The sequence below is a fragment of the Gracilinanus agilis genome, chromosome 3 (assembly GCF_016433145.1).
Source record: "Gracilinanus agilis isolate LMUSP501 chromosome 3, AgileGrace, whole genome shotgun sequence".
NCBI classification, from domain to species: Eukaryota; Metazoa; Chordata; class Mammalia; order Didelphimorphia; family Didelphidae; genus Gracilinanus; species Gracilinanus agilis.
Genome location: NC_058132.1, coordinates 664,332,954 through 664,360,441, shown reverse-complemented (window position 1 = coordinate 664,360,441; position 27,488 = coordinate 664,332,954). Strand labels below are relative to the sequence as shown.

Genomic DNA, 27,488 nt, shown 5'->3' with positions numbered 1-27,488 from the left:
CTCTAATTATTAGAGAGTTATAACACTTTCTCATATGTTTGTTGATAGTTATGATTTCTTTATTTGAAAATTGCCTACTTATGTCCCCTGCCCATTTACTGATTGGGAGATATGGGCCCCTTATTCTGATGTTACCCTTCTCCTCTTTTGGTTCTTCTCTAGTTGGGAACAGATTGAGATTCTTCATTTTTCTCTCACTGATGACCATTCCTGATTTACTGATCATTTAGAAAGAGATCTCTGAAAAATACATATAACATTATTCATCATTCCTCCTAGTTATTACCCATTATGTCTTGGATATTCTTATAAAACCATAATTTTTAAAAGGACTCTTTTCTGCTTGATGGTAAAGAGAACAAGTTAATGTCATTAATAAAGATAGGGTAAAAATGTGTTTCAGGAAAGCAGAAGAAAGAGCCTGAAATGATTAGAAAACAATGAAGGAAAGAACATGGTACTCTTAGTTTATTAATGTACCACTTTCTTTCCTTCATTATTTCTATGTGATCAGGTGTGGATAATAATCAACTTTTTTGCTTTTAAAGGTTCTTCAAATTACAGGACTCAAGCTTCAACTTGGCGAGTCCTACAGATTAAAATGGGTTTCATACTTCCCTATAAAAGAGAGATTTGGTTGTTATCCAGATGATGATGGCGAAACCATGGAAAAATGCCAAGCCCGGGGATGTTTGTGGAATACGGTAATAATCAAATTATTTGGTGTTTTATGTCATGACTTGAACACTGAAATAAAAAAAAAAATACCCATATTTACATTTCTATAAATGTAGGTCCAAATAGAGTTACTAGTATATAGTTGGTGCTTTAAAAAAATCCTCCTTTAATTGAAATAAAATTAAAAATAGATACTAAAATATATGACAAAGTTTATATAAGAAGGAAGTTTGAAAATTGAAATTGGAAATTAGACACTGATTTAGGGGCAAGAGTGTTTGATTTCACTTATGGGTTTATGGTTTGAAAAGTGTTGTTTGGTAAACCCTAGGTCTCATCTTATGAATAAGGAGAACTCTACTCCATTTATGTGAGGAACTTTGGAATGCATAGGATACTTTCAATGTATAAGAGATGTAGTATAATTGAAAAAGCACTGACTTTGTAAACACAGGACCTGAATTCAAATCTTGCTCCTGAAAATTTTAACTATATAGCCTTTGCTAAATCATTTACCCTTTCTAGGTTGTACTGAGTTTTTGTTTTATTTTTAATGACTTTAGAGCAGCGATGGGCAAACTTTTTAAAGAGGGGGCCAAAGGAAAGGAAATGTTTATCTGTCAGTCTGTTTCTAAGGCAACTCTTTCAAAGTTTCATTTTATTGTATCCTACTCATTGTATTCGACAGATTAGGAATAATGTCACAGGCCGGATAGAACATTTCAGGGGGCTGTATCTGGGCCACGGGCCATAGTTTGCCCATCACTGCTTTAGAGCTTTAGACAAAGCTTTACTCATATGCTCACCTATGAAGAATAGCTGGTGACTAATTCACTCAGTTATGAAAAGCCCCATGTTAAGAGTCTAGTAACTTGGCAGGAATGCATCTAGCACTTGGAGATAGTAAGGATTTATTGCCTAGATAGGGAGATAACAGGGGAGAGAGAACAGGAAAGTGAGTAGCTGTCTATTATGTTTGCTGATTGCTCAAAACTTGGAGAAATAACTAATATTATCCTCAAAGATAGAGTTGGGATCCAGGAAAAAAGGACTAAAATAAAGTCCATATCAAGCAAGGTGAAATTTAATATATACAGTGAAACCCTTAGTTTTGAACAGTAAATTGACAGATTCCTTCATTCTACAAGCGAGGAAACTGAAGCACTCAGAGTTTCAGTGACTTGACCAAGCTTACATTGCTATTAAATAAGGAGTCAAATCCAGATCTCACCTCACTTCATCCAGCTTTTGCTCCATTATACTTTGTTGCCTTCCAAATATAATTATTAGCCTTGGGTTATAAGCAAGCAAAAATTTAAATGGATGGAGGAATGAATGGATGAATAAGTGAATAAGCAAAAAAATAAATGGATAAGTGAATGAATAAATATAAGTAAGCAAGAATAGAAATAAATGAATTAAAACTTCACCAGTACAATATGGAGGAAATATGGCTAGATGATAGTTATATTGGAAACCACCTCAGAATTTTCAGTGTAGGGATCTTAGGTGTAGAGCCAAAAAAAAATATTAATAATTACATTGTCAAGTGATCTCATTTTACAAGAAGAAAAATGATACCCGGAGAGTTTCATGAACTTTCTTGTGGTAACAGGTAGTAAGTGGAAGAGCCAGGATTTTTATGAATCATGTGATTAACATGAATCAACATTATATGTGGCAGTCAAAAATATCAATGAAATATTAGGGTTCATATTCAATCCTAAATACATGATCAATACCAGAATTCAAGAGTTCTTTATGGTAAGTTTCTTGACCTAGTGGAAATAACATTAGCTAGAGTCACCAGAATAAATCGTAAGTTTTTATTCTTCATGCTTACTATCTGTATGATCTGGCATTAGCTAGTTAACATCCCTGGTCCTCAATTTCATATTTTTTTAATATATTCTAACTTAGGGCCATTTTGTGGTCACTAATTGTTAAAGTTTGAATAATTATGAACTGAAGAATTGTGTCTAATTAATAGATATAACTATGGTATTATTGTTTTGAAAAACTCATAAGATCTAATCCTTATGGCATATAATTATTTTTCAGACTGTTGATGGAAATTCACCTAGGTGCTATTATCCTTCAGAGGATGATTCCTACACGGTCAGTTCAATTTCATATACTTCAATGGGTGTCACAGCTGATCTCAAAATGACCCCTGGAAGACAACGCTCATTACCATATCCTAATCCCATTCCCAATCTACGACTGGAGGTGAAATATCATAAAAACGAAATGCTTCAGTTTAAGGTATGCTCTAAGGGAATATGAATACCATGAATCTATACCATTCCCCCACTGAAAAGGTCTTTTCAGTGATCTGAATTTTCAACAACTGGCTGATCCATCCCCAGACACCAACCTATAAAAGGATCTTTATTTTTCAATGCTAAATTTTGTTGATTTGATTTTTCTATTAGCTCTTAAGGGCTTCTAAGGTTTTTTTTTTAATATAATTTATTTTTATTTAAATTAATAATAAGTTTTAGTAAATGTGGCTTATAATTTCAATTGCTATCTTGATTCTGCACAACTTAATAATGTAACCAGCACATATTATACAATCACAGAATCTCAAAGTTGGAAGGGAACTCAGTGATTATTTAGTCCAGTGCACATGGGTATCCTCTCTTTGTTCAAAGACCTCTAAAACATTGGAAACTACGGCCTCCTAAGGGTATCCATTTTACTTTGAGAAAAAAAATAGTTATCCACTTATCCATTTGATAAAAACTACTTAAAACTTCTTAAAAATCTAGAATATAGTTTGATGGAAATTTTGCTTATATCAACATACTATGTCATATTTCATAATGAAGTGAAAATGGATATTTGACTAGAATATTAAAGATTCCAAAAGAAATAGAGCAGAAGTAAGTCATACAACTTTCACAGCTCTGTGTAGAAGATAAATGCTTAACCAAACAAGAAATATAGATAATCACAGAAAGTTTTAAAAATGTAATTATAATTAAATGAATTTGAAAAACTGTATAAAATATATCCAGGATGGAAAGGAAAATGGCCAAATGGTGAAAAAAATCATATTAAATTTCTTTCAAGCTACCTAGATTAGTGAAGGAAAACAAACAAATAAATAGAAATGGACCCTATGGGCATCATATAGACCCAGAAAAGCACAAATTAACATTATCTATGTTTATATTTATTTAATTTTTGTTTATAATCTATATGGTATATTTAATTATGTATTTTTGTGTATATCTATATCTATCTATCTATCTATCTGTCTATCCATCTATCTGTAAATTTTTCCAATTACATTTGCTGGCCAGTGGTTAGATGTTAAGTTTAAAACCTATGATCGATAACTGACAAATATTGAAGTAATTTCCCAAAAAATAAGAAGTCAAATAATATGAACACAAATTTCTTAAAAGAACAAACCTAGATAATTAATGACCTAATCAATTATTATTATTAATAATTAAATGCCCAATAAGTAATATAATAAAATATTTAATTAAACTATTAATAAGTATTGATAAATGTGAAAGAATTTTCTAGATAAGTAATGAAAGGGGAATTGCAAATCAAAACCAGTGTGGGGTTTCTCCTTACCCCAGAGAAATGACAATGACAAAAAATGGTAATAGCACATTAGTGCTTTGTTAGTGGAGCTGTGACTTCCTCTAATCATTCTAGAAAGTGTACAAAGATCAATTAAACTGATGCTAACTGAATTAAATTGACCAAAAAACCCCCAACAATATACGTATGGTATTCCTGGGCCTCTATGGACTCATTTGTGAATTAGATGATTTGAACTACGTGAAATGAGAGATCCCTTTTTGCTCTAAAAATATATTTTTCTATGAAATACTTTTGGAGTACCATTATGCCAACAAACAGCAATAATAAAAGTGTTCCAGGATCCATTAAGAAGACCATCTACCTTTTATTTTTATTTAAATTCAATACCTGCAGTTCTTAAGAGTCCTGGGCCTGGAGTGAGGTTAACCTGATTTCAAATCCAACCTTAAAACATATACTAGATGTGTGGCCCCTGCAAGACACTTAATTGGTTTACCTCAATTTCTTCATCTGTAAAATGGGGATAATAAGAGCTCTTACCGCCCAAGTTTGTTGTGAGGATCAAATGAGATTTCAATTTTAAAATCCTTTACACAGCGCCTCTCACATAATAGGTACTATGTAAGTGTTAGCTATTACCATTATTGTGTTTATTATTGTTCATGTTGTTATTGTTAGGTTGAATGGGAGCAGGAAGGCCCAAGTCCAAATCCTGCCTTAGACACTTATTAGCTATGTGACCTTGGCCAAATCACTTAACCTCTTTGTGCCTCTGTGACTCCCATCTGTAAAATGGGCATAAGAGTAACACCTACCTTGAAGGTCAGGGTTTTATGAGGATCAAAAGAGGTATCTTTTGAAGAGCTTCGCAAATTTTATAATACTAGGTACATAATAGTATTATTGAGGTGATATGGATGAAGTAGCAGATTAGAGAAGCTTTTTTTCACTCTGGGCAATTACCACCAAGTGTCTATGAATTAATAACCTGATAAGTCACTTTATAATCTGAGATTTTTCTCAATCTATTATTATAGAACAGTAATTAACCCTTAATGGATACTGTACTATTTTGGATATATGGATACCCAAATTTAGTTTGGGTTTGGGTCAAAATTTAGCTATGTGGAACCAATTCTCATGTCATAGAGGGTGCCAGTTATCATAAAGAAGATGTCAAGGCTTATTTACATAGAATTTTCAAATAGCGTTTTATCCATTCATTAAAATGTCTGCTCAATAATTCACTTGTAATTATTTAATTCATTTGTTTATATACGATACCCTAAAAATCTTGCCTAATAATTTGAAAACTTTACTCCTTATTTGGGGGACCTGCATTTTACTGAAAGAACAAGACATTTATTTTAAAAATCAGTATTAATTAAATTATATTAAAAAATCAGTAATTTGGACTATTTTCCCTAAAAAGTCCAAAAAAGAAGTTTTGGGTACTTCTAAATTGTTCTCACTCTGTGGCTACAGAATCATAACAAACACTATGTAACAATTTCTTCTTTCTCCATTTGGCAAAGAAAGCTTAGGGAGGAATATCAGACAGGATGTTTCTAAGATCTGTTCCCCTGCTGCTGCTTTCATCATTATGTAAATGATTTCATGGTTTGTGAGTGGAATAACATTGACACGTTTAAAAAATCAATCAATCTTGTCCATGGTCATCTCTGTTGACACATAGATTTATGATGCTGACAAAAAGAGATATGAAGTTCCGGTGCCCCTAAATATTCCTAGCAGTCCTACCAGCACTTACGAAGAACGGTTGTATGACGTTGAAATTAAGGAAAAGCCGTTTGGTATCCAGATCCGTCGAAGGAGCACAGGAGTGGTCATGTAAGTGACTGGGTGTCTGAAGTGGGTGCCATTTGGATTCTAGCTTAGGGAAGTGATGAAGGGAAGTAGAAACTTTCTTCTGAGTTTGCAGGGGTCATTGTGAACTAATTGAGGAGCTTCCTTTAGGGAATGGTGTATGAGTCTTAGAATAAAGAAGGTTTGAGTTCAAATCCACTTTTACCACTTACTAAGTTAGTTCAATGAGCTCAGGCAAGTAACAACTTCTCTGGGGTTCAGTTTTCTTATTTGTAAAATGACTATTGTAAGTACTCATACTCCATACATTTTCAGATAAGTGAAACTGAAATGATATTTTGTAGAAATCGCTTTGTAAATTTTTAAGTACTATATAAAATGTCAGGTATGATTATGATCATACTGCCTCATAATGAAGAAGAATTAGCTCTATTTTAGATAGGCCTCATTCTTTTACGGCTGTTATGAACAGATTTGAGGAAATCTTTTCATGCAGTTGCTTAGATTTTCATTCACATTTTTGGTGACATTGATTTCCTTGCAAAATGTCAGCTTCTGCCTACTAATCAAGTTGAGAACCAAAAGATTAGACACGTATCTAGAGGGATTATTGCTGGGCCTATCAACCATTAGAATTTGGATTATTTTAAACCTTTTGGATTAAGGATGCTGATAGAACTGTTGAAATTGGAGCTGATATACAGTGATTAAATGCCAGTGATGAAGAGAAACCAAAGTATAATACGGAGAACAAAACTGTATCCCTGTGTCATAACGAGAAATATTCAGTGTTCTTATTCTCAAAGGATAATAGAAATAGAAAATGAAAAGTCATCTTGTCCAACTCTCTTATTTAAAAAATAAAAAAAAAATCACATAGGTTAGGCAGTTTGCTTAAAATTGTACAAGTCCAAGATGACAGAGTCAGGGTTCAAATAAGGACCTTTGATTCCAGTATCAATAGTCTTTCCACTAAACAAAGTGGCTGGCTACATAGGATAGGGGAAAGAGTGACTTACCAATTTGCTTTAATATGTATGTACATTTATACATGTTTACCTGCACATATAGCATGTATGAATATATATAAACATATTGTTATTAATCAAAATGACAATAATTAGAGACATATTTAAGATGAATACTTTTAGCCACATCTTAAAGGATGATTTATACATTTTTTAAGTCTATCCCTACTATGTTTCAGCAGCTCGAGACAGAACTGAGCATAAAATTCATGATTAGAAATGCAAAAGAAATTATGTATGTTAAATCTGAATACTTTAAAAATTATTTTTTGACTCACAGGTGGGAAAATAAAATACATGTCTGCCAGAAGAGATAGATGAATATTGTAGGGAAAAAAAGCAAATACATTTAATTCATCACAAATGTACCACTGAAATTGTTTACTGAGTTTCTTGTCTAACTCTCCTTTTTATATGAGGGGGATTTAACTTTTAAAAATAATATTCACATATCAAAAGCAAAAGATGTGAGCAAAGTGAATAAAAAAAGAAATATGTTCTAATTTTATTCATAATTTCCTATCTTTATTATGTTATTTTTCTCTGCTTCAGTAAGGAACAAAATCTGTTTTCCTTTTCATCTTGAAAAAAATCCTTGGTCTCTTTCTTGCTACAATTTTTTTTCTTATTTATGTGTTGGACTGGGAGGCTCAGAGGGTAATGTATTGGCAGAAGGAGCATAAGCTGATAGGAATCTGAAGGAAGAAAAGAGAAAAGGAGGGGCAATGAATGGAGGAAGATAAAGAATGAAGAAGATTCAAGAGTGGGAAATGATAAACATGGGGGAAAAACTAGAAAGAGATAGGGAACGTAAGGAGAAAAATATGACATGCTCTTAATTTTAAAGAACAAATATTTTATGGTGAAAAAAATTTAGAACACTGTAAAAGCTACACAATGGTAGGCTCACCAATTGTGTGCATTCAGTGCTATTAATATTGTGGATCATAATGAAAAGAATTTCTATGATTTATTTCTAAACTCTCATTATATATTAAAAGACATTGCATAATTTTTTACAAGGCTTCTAGCCCAGAAAATGTTGTATTTGTCAACATATATATACATATATATATATATATATATATATATATATATAATATAGCATATATATGTATATCTTCCTCATCTTCATCAAAACTAGATTCATCATGGACTTCTCATGCTAAAAGAGTATAAGAACAAAGCAATCTACAATAAATACATTTTGATTTTCTCTGAAAACATGGATTGGTATGAAAATAAAATGAACCTTTCAGAAAGGTGTGGATTGCACTCCCATTTTCACGAGCGTCCTGGTCTTTAGCCCCTCATTCCTATTTATTTCTCTTTCCTTTAGGATCTTCCTTTAGGGACGGCTAGAGTGACTATTTCTTTGATATGGACAATTCCTTATGTGAAAGCTGTCTTTAATGTTATTTTGTTGTTCAGTCATTTAAATTCTGTTTGACTCATCATGGCCAATTGGGATTTTCGAGGCAAAGATATGGAGTGGTTTGCCATTTCCTTCTCCAGCTCTTTTTACAGATGTGGAAATGGTGGCAAATATGGTTAAATGATTTGGTCAGGGTCCCACAGCTAGTAAGTGTCTGAGGCTGGACTTGAACTTAGATAAGTTTTCCAGACTCTAGGCAGGACACTATAATCCACTATGCCAACTAGCTTACCTTTACCTGTAAATAATAGCAAGAGAATTGCTTGGGCCATACTGGAAAGTAAAATGACTGGCCCAAAGTCACTCAGCCAGTAAGTATAAAAACCATAATTTGAAAATAGATGCACTGGACTCCAAGTCTTGCTCTACTCACTGAACCAAGACTCTACTCACTGAACCATCTTTTTACTCCCATAAAGAATTTAGATACATTAAGTGGAGCTAGATAGGACAGTGCAGAAATTTCAAATACATGACTTATGTCCCCTTTGACTTTAAACAAGATTAAAATATAATGAGGAAATATTTTTAAAAATAAATAAAAATACAAAAAATATAGATAACATCCCATTTTAAAACTGAGTCAATATGCAGTCCTCAGGTATACTTAACCATGGCCCTCATTTCTATTTGAGTCAGACACCCTGGGTGAAGCAGACAATTGCCTGGACCTTCAGTCAGGAAGACCTGGCTTCAGACACTTCAAACACAAACAAAGCAGTTTGATTCTGAACAAATCACTTAATTACTATCTGTTTCAATTTCCTCACATAAAATAATTACAGCAGCCATCTTCCAGGGTTGTCATTTATAAAGCACTTTGCAGATCTTAAAAGCACTACATCATTCTTGCTATTATTGAAGACATTACATATCCAAGACTTCAAAGATGTCCAGGCTCATCAACAAAGATTCATTCCTCTCTCTCTTGTAGAGCACGAGCCATTTATGACTTAGTAGATGGTCAAAAATTACTATGGCCCAAATCTCCATCATCTTTGGCCAACCTGTTGATCATTATCTCCAAAGTTAACGAGGCTAATCATCATATAAATTTAAAAGACTGAACTAAAGATTTTTTCCATCTTAGCAGAAGCTGTGATAGCTTTTGTGATCTTAGTGTGTTGACTGAATTCAACTGACTGATTTGAACCCAAATATTCCATTTAGCCAGTTTATCTGGCTGCCTGGCTGTATAGAAAGGTGAATGGATAGAAAAATGGACAGATGGATGGATGGATGGATGGGTAGATGAATAGGTGACTAATTGGAAGGATTAGCTTTAAAGAATACAGTGTCATCTCAGTGAAAGATGCTAAGGGAACACATTTCTGAAATCAGAAGACCAGGGTTCAATTCTTTACTCTAATGCTTACTATCTTTGTAGACTTGGGCAAGTCCCTTGACCTCTGTGGGTCTCATTTTCCTTAGGTGTAAAATGATGGAATTTGAGCTCAATGAACTCCCTTCTACATGTGTGATTTTATGAAGTATCAGAGCATGCATTTAGTGGAAATTGAATTAAACTTCTGCTAATAGATAATTTCATTTAAGGACTTTCTGTTCTCATTTTACATCCTGATTCACCATGTTAATTATATTTTGTATTTAAAGTACTTTGAATACTTTGTTATTTAATTCTCACTTTACCTGATCTAGGTAATTAGATTAGAAAAATAATTTCTAGTTTGAATATGGGTTCAAACAAAGTCACAGATTAAAAGCAGGTATTGGAGATGTTGTTTTTTTCGATTTGTCTCTACCTTTGTAGAGCCTAATACAAATATATGTAAAACCCTGTTCTAGAACTGGGTAGAAGAAGAATTAACCACATAAATGTCTAAGATATTTATGAATGTAAAATATTATTAATATAGTAATCATAACATTGATGTAGACGTACTGTTCTTGATTTTTTGAGGGTAGTATATTTATTACTAAGAATATAATTGCTGTTTTTTTTTTTGTTGTTGTTGTTGTTTCCAATTAGTTGGGATTCTCGGCTTCCTGGATTTGCTTTTCATGACCAATTCATTCAGATATCAACTCGCCTGCCCTCAGAATTCCTCTATGGATTTGGGGAAGTTGAACATACTGCATTTAAGCGAGATCTGAACTGGCATACTTGGGGAATGTTCACCAGAGACCAACCGCCTGGTGTAAGTGATTTGGTTCTTCCTTCATGTCTCACAGAGGACTTCCCCACAGAACAACCTATAAATTATAGCTACTTCTGCAATGGAATTACTGCACTGATGACAATCCCTGTTCCTCATATGAACGGTTATTTTTTTTTTCTGATGTACTTAAAGCATTTCTCAGAAAGAAATCATACCACGGAACTCTACACACACACACACACACACACTTACATATATATACATGAATATGAACATGTATGAGTGGGTGTTTATAGCTCCATTTTGTATAATTAAGGTTTGCCATTGGCCATACTATGAATCAATGGCAAGCCTCTGAATACTACTTGAATTTTTTATCTTCTAGGTCTATGTTGTATTGAATAAAAATAGATTAGGAAAAAGAGATTTGTTTCAAGATAAAGAAGAAAGGACTCATTTTAATACCTACCATAGAGTCAGAAGACCCGAGTTCAGAGCACATCTCTAATGCTCACTTTGGCAGGTCACTTAAACTTCGAATTCTGCTTGCAGAATAAAAACCGTGGTCCTATGAACTTATTTGGTAGCTCTGAGCTTCAGATGTAAGCTTCAAGGTCACAGTCCCAAACCTTCTGATTTCCAGGGAAAGAATATGTTTTCAACATTCACCTTTAAATTCTGTCCTCTAATCAGCATTCAAAAGCTAAAACTTGTCCCCTACAATTGCCCCAATTTCACCCATGACTTAGTATCTTGAGGACAAAGGCTTCCCTTTGTAACTAATACCCGTAATTGAAGTTTAGCCAGCAGCCCACCTAGTGGCTGTACTTATGACATTAGAGGAAATAATAGAATATGATCTGTCTTTACTATTGATGCTAATATACAAGAATCCAAATTTAGGTTGAACTGCTATATGGGATATACCTATTTTGCTTGAATTTATTTTTAACGTAAAATAAGAGCACCTAATCTAGAGATTGTGAACGTTTTTCTTTAGTATTGTAATAACTTTGTAATACAACTGACTTCTTTTGAAATCCTATATATTTTATTTTACATATTTAAAAACATGCTTTTGAGAAGGTTTGAATAGCTTCCCCTGACTGCCAAGAGTGTTGATGACATACACCAAAAAATAAAAAAAAGATGAACAACTCTATATTTCAAGCAAACATCCATATTATGATGGTGTGATATTAACTAAATAATCATTATCACAGGGAGCTCCTATATTTTGATGTTCTTTTTTAAAATGAGATGGTAGAATCAGGTTTTCTTTTTTCTTTCTGGAAAAGTAGATGCTTTCTTTGTCCTATAGATATTTCTGATTAGTAAAAAAGCTATTTCATATTATCAGTGAAATATCAGTACAAAAGCTGGGAACAAAACGCACCATCCACTTCCTTTCTCATTTGAAGACAATAAAACAGGAGTAACTTCCAGCTGTGTGACCTTGGGCAAGTCACTTGACCCCCATTGCCCACCCTTACCACTCCTGGGCCAAGGACGATCCTTAGCCTGGATGAAAAAGGAGGAGGGTTGGGCGTGGGGCTAGCAACCCCACCCTGTAAAAACTACATCTGCTAAAGAAACTGCAACCTAAAGTAGGGGCAGCTGGGCTAGCTCAGTGGATTGAGAGCCAGGCCTAGAGACGAAAAGGTCCTAGGTTCAAATCTGGGCTCAGACACTTCCCAGCTGGGTGACCCTGAGTGACTGTGTGACCCATTGCCTACTGGTTGTGGCCCTTGAATGGAGTCCCAGGATAAAAAAAAAATTTGAAAACATGGATAATGCATACTAAAAATGACTTTATAAGGGAAACTGAATTGTTTCCTGCCATTAAAATACAGAATTCAGTGACCCAGTGGATAGACTTTTTTTTTTAACCCTTGTACTTTTCGGTGTATTATCTCATAGGTGGAAGATTGGTAAGGGTGGGCAATGGGGGTCAAGTGACTTGCCCTGGGTCACACAGCTGGGAAGTGGCTGAGGCCGGGTTTGAACCTAGGACCTCCTGTCTCTAGGCCTGATTCTCACTCCACTGAGCTACCCAGCTGCCCCGCAATGGATAGACTTTTGACTTGAAATCAGAATATTTTGAGTTCAAATCTTACCTCAGATATTTATTAATCATCTAACCCTTGGAAAGTCACTTCAACTCTCTTAGTCTCTAGAATGAATAGAATGTAGAATGAAAGCCTCTACCTCAAAGGATTGTTTGTAAGTTAACAAGATATGTTGCATACCTTAAAGTGCTATATAAATGTTAGCCTTCGTTTTTATGTGACTTTGAGATTAAGAACAAGTCCATTTAACTCACAGGATGAACTGGTCCTCTAATTAGGTAGCCAGATCCCCAGCCTCCCTCATACCAGACCACTGAAACCCAGAATATTATCTTTTTAACAATTAGATATACCATTTTGTTTTTCAGTATAAACTTAATTCCTATGGCTTTCATCCCTATCACATGGTTATGGAGAATGAGGGTAATGCTCATGGAGTTCTTCTGCTCAACAGTAATGGAATGGGTAAATATATGGAACTGTATTTTTAATGCATTTTTAAAAGTGATTTTGCTTCTTGAGATTTCCAAATGAAGTGTCAGTATGTAAGATGTTAAATATGTATTTTCATTCCAGATGTGACATTCCAGCCAACTCCTGCTCTTACTTACCGCACATTAGGAGGAATCTTGGACTTTTATATGTTTTTGGGTCCAACCCCTGAAGGGGCAACTAAGCAATATCATGAGGTAGGAATGGTTTCACATCTTCCTTTGATGGTATAAAATTTTTTTTTAAATCTATGGTTCCTTTAGATCACAGAGCAAAAACCATACTTTTCCCTCCTTTTGCTTAGTTCATTGGCCATCCAGTTATGCCGCCTTACTGGGCTATGGGATTCCAACTATGTCGTTACGGATACCGAAACACCTCTGAGATTTCAACTGTCTACGAAGAGATGGTGAAAGCCCAGATCCCTTATGTAGGTATTTTAATTAGCAAAAGCAAGTTTTTTTCTTCAAGTGAATCTGAAAATGCCTTAACATCACAGATCTAGAAATTGAAGAAATCTCTGAATCCATCTGGTATAAATGACTAATTTTTACAGTTTAGGAAACTGAAGTCTATGGAGGTTAGGTGACTTACCCAAGGTTTTCTATTTCAAATCTGTATTCTTTGAATAGTGCCATAATTGTTCTCTACCACATGCTCATTTATATTAAGTAATGGAATAAATAAATAAATAAATGCTGGTAAGCTTAATTATTGAAGAAAACATTTAAGAGATGTTTTCCATAGATACTGACAATAGGTTGATGAGTAAATTGTTGAAATGTCATTGGTTGATTTGTAACAATGAGTAAATTGTTGAAATGCCATTGGTTGATTTGTAACAATGGGAATGTTTAACTTCATGTCTTATTTTTTCAATTCAACGGACAGAAGATGAGTTACGCTGTTCACAATTCTATGCATTAGCTAGGAATTTCAGCCTATGAGCATATCTCTGAATGTTCTATCATATCTCCATGATACTTTTTAAGAAACCATATTACTCAAAGTGATATAATTAAATCATTTACTCCTTTGCTTCACAGAGACTAGTAACAAAGCTTTATAGTAGGGGGTTCTGTCTTCTATCAATTCTAGAATGCCATTTTTTTCCCTTTAAAGCAAAACATAAAATTGGTCTAGGACATTATTATTTAAGATCATTTGTCATCTAACCTCAGGAGTTTCTATATCATCTAGTAACTAGAACTAAAACAAGCTCAATATAGCTATTTGTTGGTTAGTAATACTTGAATTCCTCAATATTTTGTAGAAGTACAGTGGTACCTTGACACACAAGTTTAATTAGTTCCATGGCCAAGCTTGTAACTCAATTTGCTCCTGTGTCAAATGCTCAATATTTCCTCAATCTCTCTTGTACTGATTTCCTCATCCACCTCGGGCTCCTCCCATAGGCAGAAGCTAGTGATTCAAATATCCACTCGTGACTTAAAGCAAGATCCTGATTGTGACTGCTTGTATCTCAAATTGCTCATGACTTAAAGTGCTCCTGTATCAAGGCACCACTATAAAACCTTGTCAATTGAAAAGAGTTAGAGATCCTGGGTTGAAAATCTGGATCTTCTCCTTACTCACTGTGAGACACTAAGCAAGTCTGGATACAACTAGGCCAATCAATGATTAATATAATTATAATTTATAGCATCTATAAAACAATAAGGAGAAATAGTAACATGACTAACTATCTAATATTGAGAGGATACCCGATATTATGAAAACTATATTGGGATTTAGGGTGGAAAGAACTGAGTTGAAGATCTTACCAATTGTGTGACTGGATAAATCAGACCAAGTAGTGAACAGAGTGGTGGATTTGGAGTCAAGGACACCCGAATTCAAAATTTCCTTTGGCTACTCATTAATTTTGCAATATCTGAGCAAGACCTTTAATCTCTCTCAGGCTCACCTTCCTCTTCTGTAAAATGGAAATAATAATAGCACCTATATCACAGGGCTGTTGTGAAGAACCAATGAGATAATATTATACATTATTTTGCTCATTTTAAAGCACTATATAAATATTAGCTCCTAGCATCACCAAACAGGCAAAGTGCTGAGATACAAAGCAAGGCAAAACATACTCTTTGCCCACCAATTCACAATACAATTGGCAAGACAGCATGCAAAATTGCTACATATGAACATGCTACATACAAGAGAAACTGGAAATAGTCAATCAAAGAAAGAAACTAGAATTAAGATAAATTGGAAAGGCTTCCTATAGAAGATGAAATTTTATCTGGAACTTGAAGAATATAGTGAACTCAAAAGGTGGGGATGAGGAGGGAAAATGTTCTAGATATAAGAGAAAGTCAATGAAAATGCCCAGAAAAAAAAAAAAGTGTGACGTTAGATAACTTATCCAAATGTGTCAGAAGGGAGACCTAATCCAAATCTCCCTGATTCTGAGGCTATGATTTTATCCACTAGACTTCATCATTGCATTTAAAGCATTATAATCCCACTTTTATAAATGAGAAAAACTGAGATTCAAATTGCTGAGAGACTTGCTAATGAGCATCCAATAAGAGCTAAGATTTTAACCTGGACTTACTAATTGAAATCTCAGCTCTTTACTCATCTCGCCATAATGCAATCACAAGAGCAACTCACTCTTGAAAGTTTGGAAAACTCTTTCTTCACAATCAATGTATAAAATAATTTTCCTGGGTCTCTTGAGGTTTACTCATCTGTAAAATGGTGATCATTGCATTTTTACTACTTATCTAAAAAGGCTATTGTGAAGAAAACATTTTTAAATTTAAATTTAAATTAAAGTGTAAAGCTCTATGCCAACATGATTTAATGGACATCATCAGTTTGCTATAGTTTTATTTATAGTTCATATATCACTTAGAGGATTTAAGAGTAACATGGGAAGAAGAAATCAGAAAGAAAAATAAACACATTCATTAATTGGGTTCCTGTTTTCAGTTCCTTTGGGAAGGACAATCATTTTTAGCTCAAATGAACACATTATCTCTTGCTGACAGTCAGGAATAGTGACAAATTTAGGATGCAAACTCAAACAAACTGATTAGAGTTGACAATCGAAGAATATTAATGAATGTGGTAATGCTTTTTCCTTTTCAAAAAATGTTATGGAGAGCTACATTTGCTTAGAGTTCTTTGTTGTCTGGTGAGGTAAATGGAAAACCTATCTACTCAGAATTTAGAAGCTAGCTATATACCTATTATTCTTTATGAACACAAGACTAAAATAACTTTAAAAAGCCCAAATTTCCTACCACAGCTATCAACTATCAACATCTTTTTTTTTCTATCCCTATTAAAATGTGTGCTCCTTGAAGATGATCACCATTGTAATAAAAATTAATCTTGGAGACATACTAAATGTTTAAGTATTTATTAGTGAAGAGAAAAAAGAGGGAAAGAAGGTATTATAAGCCTAACTACCCAAAGTCTATGTCTGAGTTGCTTCTGCTTCATCAGGTTCTATATTCCCCACAAGGCCCTTGTCCACTTCATAATTGGAACCCCAGCTAACCACATGGTCTAGCCAAACAAATTAAGGCTAGTCAAAGGGTTTGCTTGAGTTCAGGAAGGGAATGGAGCCAAAAAGCTCTAGTTCCTACTAGTCCTGGCTCTTAAATCTTGTCCATGACTTTACACCTACTAGGTTTCTTATTGGAGAGTCTAGGTCATGTGTTCTGACACTATGCCTCAGTGTCTTGTACTCAGCACAGTCCCTGGAACATAGTCAACTCTTGATAAATGCTTATTAACTCATCTGATGTCTATCCTTTTGGTTTTACCCCTGTCCTCCCCCCCCAAAAAAACAAAACAAAACAAAATAAAAAAGAAATAGAAGTGATGATTTTGTGATAGATGGCTCCTAATTTCTGACTTGAGTTAGAAAGGTGACAAAACTAGATTAAGCTAAATTAAATATTTTTTTAGATTTATGCCTTTTTTATAACCTATATCCTCAAAGGACTGAACAATGAATTTTAGAGTTCAAGAGATTAAAGATGTTGTATGTGGGTCTTGATGAACTTGATGTTCCTGATATAATTTGTTGTTGTTTCCTGTCCAACTCTTCTGACCCTGTTTGGGGTTTTCTTTGGAAAGATACTGGTGTATTTTGTCATTTCCTTGTCTAGCTCAATTTATAGATTAAAAAACTGAGGCAAACAGGGTTAAATGATTTACCCAGGGTGACACAACTAGTGAGTGTCTGAGGCTGGATTTGAATTTAGGTCTTCCTGACTCCAGGTCTGGCACTCTATCCACATTGTCACCTTGCTGCATTTTGATGACAGTATTACCAGATAAAACTGAGTGTGTTTTGACATGTCTACCTATTTCTTCTTATTTATGCATGCTGCATACATTTGGTCTACCAATAGTTATCAATAACTGCTATCATTGGTAACAACTTTAATGATTTGATATTCTTCCTCTGTTGCCATGATTCTTGTATATTGCAGGATGTACAGTACACAGACATTGACTACATGGAACGGCAACTTGATTTTACCCTCAATAGACCCAGATTTCAAGATCTTCCACAGTTTGTTGACAGAATAAGAAGTGAAGGAATGAAGTACATTATTATTCTGGTCAGTGTTTGTCATTTTATTTTTATGGATGATATTAATCTTTATCTCTTTCTCATTCTTTTATTTTTTCCATCTTGAATAAAAGAAAAGGTGTGGTCCCTGACAATTTAATGATAGAAACTGGAGTCCAACAACTCCAGAACCAGGGATATGTTGGCAAATGTTTAACAACTGCGGTGGGGAAGAGAGTACAGATGATACAATTGTAATTTTCATTCGAATTATTAACATGTTTTCTGGTATTTTCTTTAGATAATCATCAAAACAATCAACTAAACTTTAATCTGTAGCTTTTGTCTATTTCTGAGTTACAAATACTAAAATTGAAAACAACAATCATCTTTCTCAAGAGTGTATTAATAGCTCCAGCACACCACAGTTAGAACCCACAATCATTTCTCACTCTCTACTCCTCATCTTTTCCCTCATTGTACATACATATTAACCCTAAATTGAGAGTTCTTAACTGGGTCTTTTGTTGTTAAAAACATTTCAATAAGAATACTTCAATTTAATCAATTTCCTTTGGGATCCTTTTTTATTTTATTCTCTGCATTTTAAAAATATTTTCTTGAGGCACTTTAATAGTCTGGCAAGAGATCTATTGTACGAAAAATGGTTAAGGACCTCTATCCAGGGCTATATTGGCATTTCTGACTAATTCCCAGGAATGGTCCTAGTTTTAGTTCAGTAAATATTTATTACAACAACTGAGAACTTACGAGAAAGCCAAAAAAATATTTTCCCTTGTATATAATCTTTTGAGCTACACATAATAAAAAATAAAATGATTATGAAGCACCTCTACATTGTCTGTCATGAATTCAAAACCAGAGGAAGTGTTCTATTTTTGCCAGGCCTGCAAAGTTGCTTTGAAATCTGAAATATAGCAGAGAGTTTCAATTTAATACAACTTCCAGATATTTACCTGAGTATCTCCCCTGAGGAATTTTTTAATATATTGAATAGTATTTACATATTTGTATACCAATATAATAATTGAATAATATTTACATATTTGTATACCAATATAATAATTTGTTTTACTAGAAGGGAGAAATCTAGATTAATTTTAATACCTGGTATACTGATCCCCATGCTTGCTGCATATAATGGTGGTTTGTTTCATTTTACTCATTTACCTGCCATCTAATACAATTTCCTTCCTTGAATCACATGATCCTATTATCTCCAAGGAAGGCTTCATCAAGCTCATTAGTCTATGTGGATAACTTCAATGGATATAGGCTTGGAAGGGAAACATGGACAATAGATATTTACAGAGAGTTACAGTTGACTGCTAAATGATGAGGAAGAAGGAACATTATGACTCCTTGACAAAATGAGTAACTAATAGGATAGAGACTGTCAGTGTCCTTCCTTTGAACATAAACTTAATGAGAATAAGAAAAATCATTTCATTCTTTACCTTTATATCTCCAATGCCAAGCACTGTGCCTATCACATATTAAGTTATTAGTTGATTGATTGATGATTAATTGATCACAACTAGACTTTGGTCACAGATTACCTTAATGTGAATGAATATTTCAAAACAGGATCCTGCAATTTCTGGAAATGAGACAAATCCCTATCCTGCATATACCAAAGGGGTTCAACAAGATGTCTTTGTCAAATGGCCAAATACTGATGAAATTTGTTGGGCAAAGGTATGATTATAATAAATACCTTTAAAACAATCAGAAAAAGGAGAGACAATGAAAGAGGCAGGAAACTAAGAAAAAATGAAAGAAGGAAGTAAACAAGGAAGGCAGGAAAGAAGAAAAGGCAGGCAGGAAGGAAGGAAGGAAGAAAAGAATGAAGGAATGAAGGAAATTAGCATTTTTTACATTCTTACTCTGTGCCAAGCATGGTACTAAGTGCTTTTCTAAGCATTTTATCTCATCTCAACTTGTGGTTAAAGATATATCTGTTGAGGTAATCCCCTGCCTTTCCAGTATCATATTTTAATATTTTCTTCTGACTTTTAAAAATACCTACTAAAACTCAATTCACATGGAAAATAGAAGTTCATAGTATAGAATTAAAATAATTTCTGATGTACTGATTTCAGGAATGATGAAGAAAGCATTCAGACTTCATATATGAGATTGAAGAGATGATCCTGAAGTTCTATTTATAAACATAGGATTCTCTGGAACTATTTGCATATAAAATATGTTTTCTTTGATAATTTAATGTTATATTGAATGAAAAATTTACTAGCAAGTAGTGGGAATTATTTGCCTAGTAGCTATCATTTCAGAATATGAGATATACAATTTTTTTGTTGATCTTACCTCTTGCACCTAATGTAGACAAGGTATTACTAGGAGAAGAAGAATCCTTATATCTCATTTTTAAAAAATTAATTAGCAGAAACTCCTAATAAATCTGATATCATATCATTTTATATCTTCTACTGAATTTTCTTGTTATTGCTATCAATGAAAATATAGCAGACACAGGGTTAGTGTAGTCATCAGTTGATATGAAGATTTATCACTGAAAGATACATTATTTCATTCATGTAGGTACTCTCACAATTCACATTATATTCTTTCTAACTCTTTGTAGACAATTTCATAGGTTCTTTGAACAGTTTTTTTAAATTATCAGCTGTTGGGCAATTATTCATCTTGAAGTCTCTTCAAAATTAGCTAGGCTGTTCCTAAGGCTAGCTCTACTATGATGCCACATTCAAAAGCATGTATGGGCTTTGACAATCTCTGCACCATGATGAACCATCATAATAATACTATGATGGAAGAATAATATATGCCCAACATCATACTCTCTTTGGTTTTCCTTGTTCACTGGGAGTGGAATTCTTTGAGATTTTCTTAGATTATTTTCACTTCTTTTCTTCCAACAGGTTTGGCCTGACCTTCCTAATGTCACTATAGATGAAAATTTGACTGAAGATGAAGCTGTAAATGTAAGTTCTCTTTGATTTGCTCTAAAATATGAGTGATACAGATGGGTTCATTAATTAATTATAAGGATGCTGTTTGTCTTACTGAATAGAATTTTAGGTAGGAGGACAGAAAAAGCTTAATACAAATCCTTTCTCTTACTCTTATTAGTTGTAGAGTGTCACAAATACTTTCTGAAGCTCAATAGATTTCTTTGTCAAATGATGATGATAGTAGTAATATCTATAGTACTGCTACTTGCATCACAAACTTCTTGTGAGACTCAAAGTACATAACTGCATAAACTACTCCATGAACTTTATATTGATATAGAAGATTATTTGAGAGGCAGAATGGAATAATAAATTGACACACATAGATGGACCGAGTAAGGAAGACCAGAAGTCTTGCCTTTGACATATAGAGGCTGTTGAACCCTTATCAATTTATGAATGTTTCTTGTTAAGACCCTTCTCTAAAGTATAAGTTTTCAAAGGAGCTACTGACCAATGGTACAAATGAGCTTCCTCACTGGAATTTCCTAATGTTGATCTGCTTCAAGTAAATAAAATAAATGTTTGCTGTTATAAATAACAGCTTTCTTCTAGAAAAGACAAAACTATTGTATATTTTTAAAATTATATGTTTATATTTAAATATAATATTCTCTTTGATCTCAGTCTCCAAATCATTCCCAAAGGTAGATCCTCAGCACATATTTTTCCTGAAACAATGGCAGCATTGGACTCATTACAGTTGCAGAATTAGAAAGCAGGATGGGGATGAGGAAGAGACAGAGTGGGTGTCATTTCACTGAGGGCACAATGACAGGCAAAGAAGATGGCAAGAATATATTTGGAGTCCAATAGTGTCAGCAAAATGCTGTGATCCAAGTGAAATATTTACCAATCTGGATGTTGTAGGACTCAGGGCATGAATTGTAGTGTTGAGAGTTTATAATTATTATAATAATTTATTATTATGACAAACTTGCATTCATAGAGCACTTCAATTTTGCATATTGTTTTGCAAACATCTCACTTTATCTTTACAACAAATTAGGAGGTGGGTGTTATTTTATTCTCATTTTATAGATGTGGAAATTGAGGCAGACAAGTTAAATGACTTACCCTTCAGGGCTGTACATCTAATAAATGTCTGAGGCAAGATTTGTACTGAGTTCTTTCTGATTTCTGGTCCAATGCTCTCTGCACTGTACCATCTAGCTGAGGGCATTGTCTCTATGAATATGCTGCTCATGAGGGCACAGTAGTAAGGCGGCTGACAAGAAGAAATGGGTTAAATTTCATAGTGGTGGAGGTAAGGGAATTCCACATCTGGAATTTAGTGATGAAATATATCTCTGAAAATGGTGATGAAATGTATTTCTGTTTCCTCATCTGGAAAATGGAGATGAAAATGAAAATGATAACCCCTATTTTTCAAGGTTCTTACAAGAACAAAATGAGCATGTGATATTTGTAAAGTACTTCATAAATCACAAAACATTTAAACATGACATTATTCCTATTATTCCTATATACTTATTTAAATAAAATAAATTTAATTGAATAGGGGTAAGGGGGATTGGTGGTTAGAGTAAACACATTTGCCAATATAATTATTACCATTTTTATTCTTACTTCTGAACAATTTCTGAATTGAGAAAATGTCTAGGGAAATTCCTCAAATAGTTACAGTTCCTCAGAAATAGCTTCAATTAGATTTGCATTTATAAACAATGAATTCTGTGCCATTCTTTTACAGGCCTCCCGAGCTCATGTGGCCTTTCCAGACTTTTTCCGGAAAAGTACATCGGATTGGTGGACAAATGAAATTGTAGATTTTTACAATAATGTGATGAAGTTTGATGGCTTGTGGATTGTAAGTGGACAGAACTTTAAAAAATTTATTAATGAGGATTATATATGTTCCCTTTCTGCTATCTAATTTGTTTTGTGGAAAAGTTTTTATTTAATCACCAAGGCATTAACAGAATTGTTTGGCTTATTGACTTCTCTTTCTGAACATGAATGAATTTAAAAATTATTCTTAACTTAAGGGTGAGGGGCAATCCTTTCAAGTCATTCATGACAAAGCCAAAAGAATGGTATTAGCTAGTCTAAGAAAGAACTGCGGTGAATCCTGCATCTAACGTTTACTAGCTATGGGTCCACAGGTAAATCAAATTACCTCTCTAAGAGTCAATTTCTTCATTTTCAAATGGCAATAAATCACTAAATCTAGAAGGGATGGCAGCTAGGTGAAACAGCACATGCTATCTTTAAATTTCACTTTTAATTGTTACATAAATGGCTAAAGATTTCATACTTCATTTTCATAAATACATAATGGAAATTTCCTGTTGAGAGATTACCCTATAAACATGTGTGGTGAGTTAAAAGATATTTATAGGGTTATGATTATCCAAATAAGTTTTATTTTATCTCTCACTATCTGAATTAAACAATTTTAGAAAAAAAGGAGTTTTTTGTTTTGTATTTGTTTTAGGATATGAATGAGCCATCTAGCTTTGTCAATGGAACAACTACTAACATATGCCGAAATGACTCACTGAATTTTCCACCTTATTTTCCAGGTAAATATAAATTTGATATTATTACTGTGAAATTATAATGAGTAAAATGAACCATAAGTATCAGTGATATGAAGAAATAGGCTTGGGGGTCCTATTGAAGTCAAACAGCATTCATTTACTTTATTAGACCACAGAATCTCAAATATGGAAAATCATCTAGGACAGTGATAGTGAACTTTTTAGAGATGGAGCACCCACTCCACCTCCAGTCTGAGTTCCACACTGCCTGTCCCCCTCCACCCCCCATAGAGATGAAATGCCATACAGGCCCCATTCTCCCTTACCCAAGATGGGACAGAGGATATGCTCCCAATGTGCTGCTGGACAGAGGGGTGGGTGATGTGAGGTGTGAGGAATGTCTTCAGCAAGTGTAGAGAGGGGAAGGGAAGTGGTTCAAGTACTCTGCTCCCCTCCAGCTCTGCTACATGTTAGCTGCCCACCATATCCCCTGTGCACTCCCATTGGGCTGCTGGGCAGAGGGGTGAGGATGTAAAAAAATGTCATCAGGCAAAGTGGAGAAGGGGAAGGGAGCAGCCCTGCCCAAGAATTTCTGCTTTTCTAGTAGCAAACTCTGGGGGTGGGGAGGGTGGCTGTATCCACAGACAATGCTCTACATGCTATCTTTGGCACCTGTGCCACCACTTATCTAGGATCTATTTCTCCCCTTTTCTCGATAAATAGCCTCTTTCCGAAGAACTCAAGAGAAGGGGCTTTATATCCTTTTTAACTTTCAGATAGCCCTGATTCTTAGGAATATAGTTGTTTATACAACTTTGATTCTTGGCAGAACAAGTAGAAACCAATCTTTCCACAGGACAACCATCTACATACTTGAAGAAAGCTTTTCATTTCCCCTAAAATTTTTCATCTTTTCATTTTCAGTTTTCTTCCTTCCAGATTAGAGCTTTCAATATGTATACTCCACTGTTTACTATACATATTTTAAGGGGAAATGCCTCATAAGAGCAGCTTTAGTTAAACACTTTTTGATAAAAAATATATGTTTATTTTCACTAGGATTTAAAGAAGGATGATTAATGCATTGGAGACTGTCATTGATATTGGCAAGGGGAAAAGTGATGCTTAGACTTCCTCTACTATGCAGCTGCTTTTTAATACCCTTTTCTTCATTTATTTCATCCTTTGAGCCCCCTTAGGTTAAATGTATATACTAATTAATTGTGTTAAATTTCAAAGAGTTGTCTAACCAAGATAAAAGTCATTTTCAACACTGTTAAAGGCTTTGAATCAAAGAACAGTAACCTAGGTTACAATATCTACCTGTTCCTCTAATTTATAGATATTAAATTAAAAACTTGATTTTTGGGAGCCTCTTTTATAAATACTTTAGACCTAAACATGCATATTGAATAATTGTAGTTACCAGAATAAGTTTGTGCAAGTACCTTTAATTGATTTGTAAAACAATTCATCTTCCATGTACTACAATTCATAAATATATATTTCAGGGTATTTTGGAATTGTAGTGTAAGCTAAATTTATTTAGCTGCCTGTTAACCCTAGTGAGCACATATAAAGTGTATTAAAAAACTTGGAATATATTATTTAAAGGAGTGGTTTAGAATTTTGGCAAAATATGCAAATAAACCACAATGGAAAGATGCAACAGAATAATTTTAAAGTTTCATACTGATTATTTTTTCTGATAAATTAGTGATTTTTCTTTTTAATTGCTCATCCTTAGCACTGACAAAAAGAGGAGAGGGATTGCATTTCAGAACACTGTGCATGGAAACTGAACAGATTCTGAGTGATGGGACTTCAGTACTACATTATGATGTCCACAACTTGTATGGATGGTCCCAGGTGAAACCAACTTATGAGTAAGCCATTTTTTTTACTATTAATCCTACAAAATTATTTAATGCTTTGACTTCTTAAAATATTTTTATTGCTCATTAATATATGCCAGAAGAAGATAACTTCTCTGAATTGGGCACAAATGAAGAAATTGAAACTGCCAGAGGCATCATGTTTTCCTAAAGTCATATAAGTTGCAAGTGGCAAAGACATCATTTGAACTTGGGCAAACTGACTCCATATCTAGCTTATTTTTTCTAATATAGTATTTCTGGAAGCTCTGAGGTACTGTGGATAGAGTTCTACATGGTCCAGGAATACATGAGTTGAAATCTAGCCTCAGATACATACTAGCTTTATGACTGTTGGCCAGTGATTGTATAAGAACAAAGTAAAAAAAAAAGCAAAACACACACCCTGATGTCAAAGAACTTCCATTCTGTTGGGTGTGCTACAATCTGCAAACAAATAACTAAATACGCAATTTTCTGAGGAATGAAAAAATATTATTAATGCAATTTTATGTCAGTAGAGATAGCTTTAAGGGTTATATTTCAAAATAAGGGAAAGCAAATGAGCTACGAATTCTTTTTTTGTCATATTCCTTCCCAACTTTAATAATCTGCAAGTGTTTGGTTTATAAAATTTCTTAATTCCAAAATATATTCAATGATAAATAAATGAATAAATTATTTTCCTACATCCTATTTAAGTAGTTATGGTAATGTTATTATCTACAAATATCCAAAAACTACAAGTAAGCAAAGGTAATATTGATAATCATTTAGTTCTGATGATTGAAATGTGATGGAACTGGCACTGTAGGATTTAGTCATGGTTCATTCCCCCAGAGTGTAATAATATATTTACAATTAGTTTGAAGAAAGTATTTCATACTAGAGTTAATGTCTTCATAATTTTGATGGCAAATTAAATGTTTCCAGTGTTTTAAACATATACTTAATTTCTTTAACTGCTTCATTTCCATGACTACATTAGTGCCTTACAAAAAACAACAGGCAAAAGAGGAATTGTTATCTCTCGTTCCACATACCCTACTGGTGGACGATGGGGAGGACACTGGCTTGGTGACAACTATGCAAACTGGGACAATTTGGACAAATCCATCATTGGTATGTAATAATTATCTCTATCATAATCCATTTATATTTGTTCGATCATGGTCAAGTTTTCTGATTTTTTAAACCCTTTACCTTCTGTCTTAGAATTGATAACTAAGTATTGTTTCCAGGGATGAAGAGCAGTAAAGGCTAGGCAATGGGGTCAAGTGATTTGCCCAGAGTCACAGAGCTAGGAAGTGCCTGAGGTTAAATTTGAGCCCAGGACCTCTTTTTCTAGACATGCCAACACTTCTATTTTTTCTTTAAAAATAACTAGAGACTTTTTCAAATGCTTTGTTGAAATCAAGATTCCCTATTTAGAGCATTCCCCTATCAATCAAGGTAGCACAAATTTCAATACTTCAAAGATATGTGATTTCATTTGAGAGTACTTCTCTCATAGACTCTGAACACAACCATTACATGATTTAGTTTATTGCATTTTGTGATGGACTATGGTTAAAGAATTCATTAACTCATGGCAATCGATAAGATGGACAATTATTTGTTCTTTCATTCTTTTTTCTTTTGAGAATGAGTCTCCAAAGTCACTTAACTGAAATTGCAAAGGCCATTGATGTGTAGTCACATTGCTGATCTACATAGCAGCTTTGACTTGTTCTGTTTATGAGCTACATCTGTTCACCCCACATTATACAGCCTGGTCTTCCCCATCCCTATTCCTCAATGTTTACTGTCTTGGTAATAGATTTAGTGCAGATGCCTGATGGATTTTAGCCCTCTTGAAGCTCTGAACTACTGAACTCAAATGATCTGTCAGCTTCAGCCTTCTCTGTAGCAGATATTATAGACATCTATTACTATGCTTGGCAGGTGATGGTTATTTCTAGATTTATGTTGGCTTATATTTGAATAACATCTTCAGTTCATCACAGAATCTTTTCTTGAATTCTAATTTCAAAGTACCTGGCAAAATTTTGGGTCCATATGCTTCATAACTTGTGCATTTCAGAAGCCACCCTCATAATAATACATGAAGGACTGGTCTAGTTAAAAAAAGGAAGAAAGCCAGAAATAAAGGCTGAAAAAAAAGGAAGAGAATTAAGTTAAAAAGAAAGGAAGGAAGGAAGGAAGGAAGGAAGGAAGGAAGGAAGGAAGGAAGGAAGGAAGAAGAGAGGGAAGGGGGAATGGAGAGAAGGAAGAGCAGGAATGGAAAAAAAGGAAGAGAAAAAGGAAATAAGAGAAAAG

General features: G+C 33.9%; 1 protein-coding gene across 1 annotated transcript in view; it reads left to right on the top strand.

Annotated features, from left to right (window-relative positions):
• SI (sucrase-isomaltase) overlaps positions 1-27,488 on the top strand; it is a 95,395-nt gene that overhangs the window by 49,202 nt on the left and 18,705 nt on the right. Inside the window, exons 24-37 of the mRNA XM_044667712.1 lie at positions 549-704; positions 2,740-2,943; positions 5,945-6,099; positions 10,529-10,697; positions 13,096-13,192; positions 13,304-13,416; positions 13,524-13,649; positions 17,692-17,823; positions 19,383-19,493; positions 20,699-20,761; positions 22,506-22,622; positions 23,250-23,337; positions 25,043-25,181; positions 26,158-26,291. Coding sequence (XP_044523647.1) covers positions 549-704; positions 2,740-2,943; positions 5,945-6,099; positions 10,529-10,697; positions 13,096-13,192; positions 13,304-13,416; positions 13,524-13,649; positions 17,692-17,823; positions 19,383-19,493; positions 20,699-20,761; positions 22,506-22,622; positions 23,250-23,337; positions 25,043-25,181; positions 26,158-26,291 — 1,804 coding nt within the window. The remainder of the gene's footprint in view (positions 1-548; positions 705-2,739; positions 2,944-5,944; positions 6,100-10,528; positions 10,698-13,095; positions 13,193-13,303; positions 13,417-13,523; positions 13,650-17,691; positions 17,824-19,382; positions 19,494-20,698; positions 20,762-22,505; positions 22,623-23,249; positions 23,338-25,042; positions 25,182-26,157; positions 26,292-27,488) is intronic.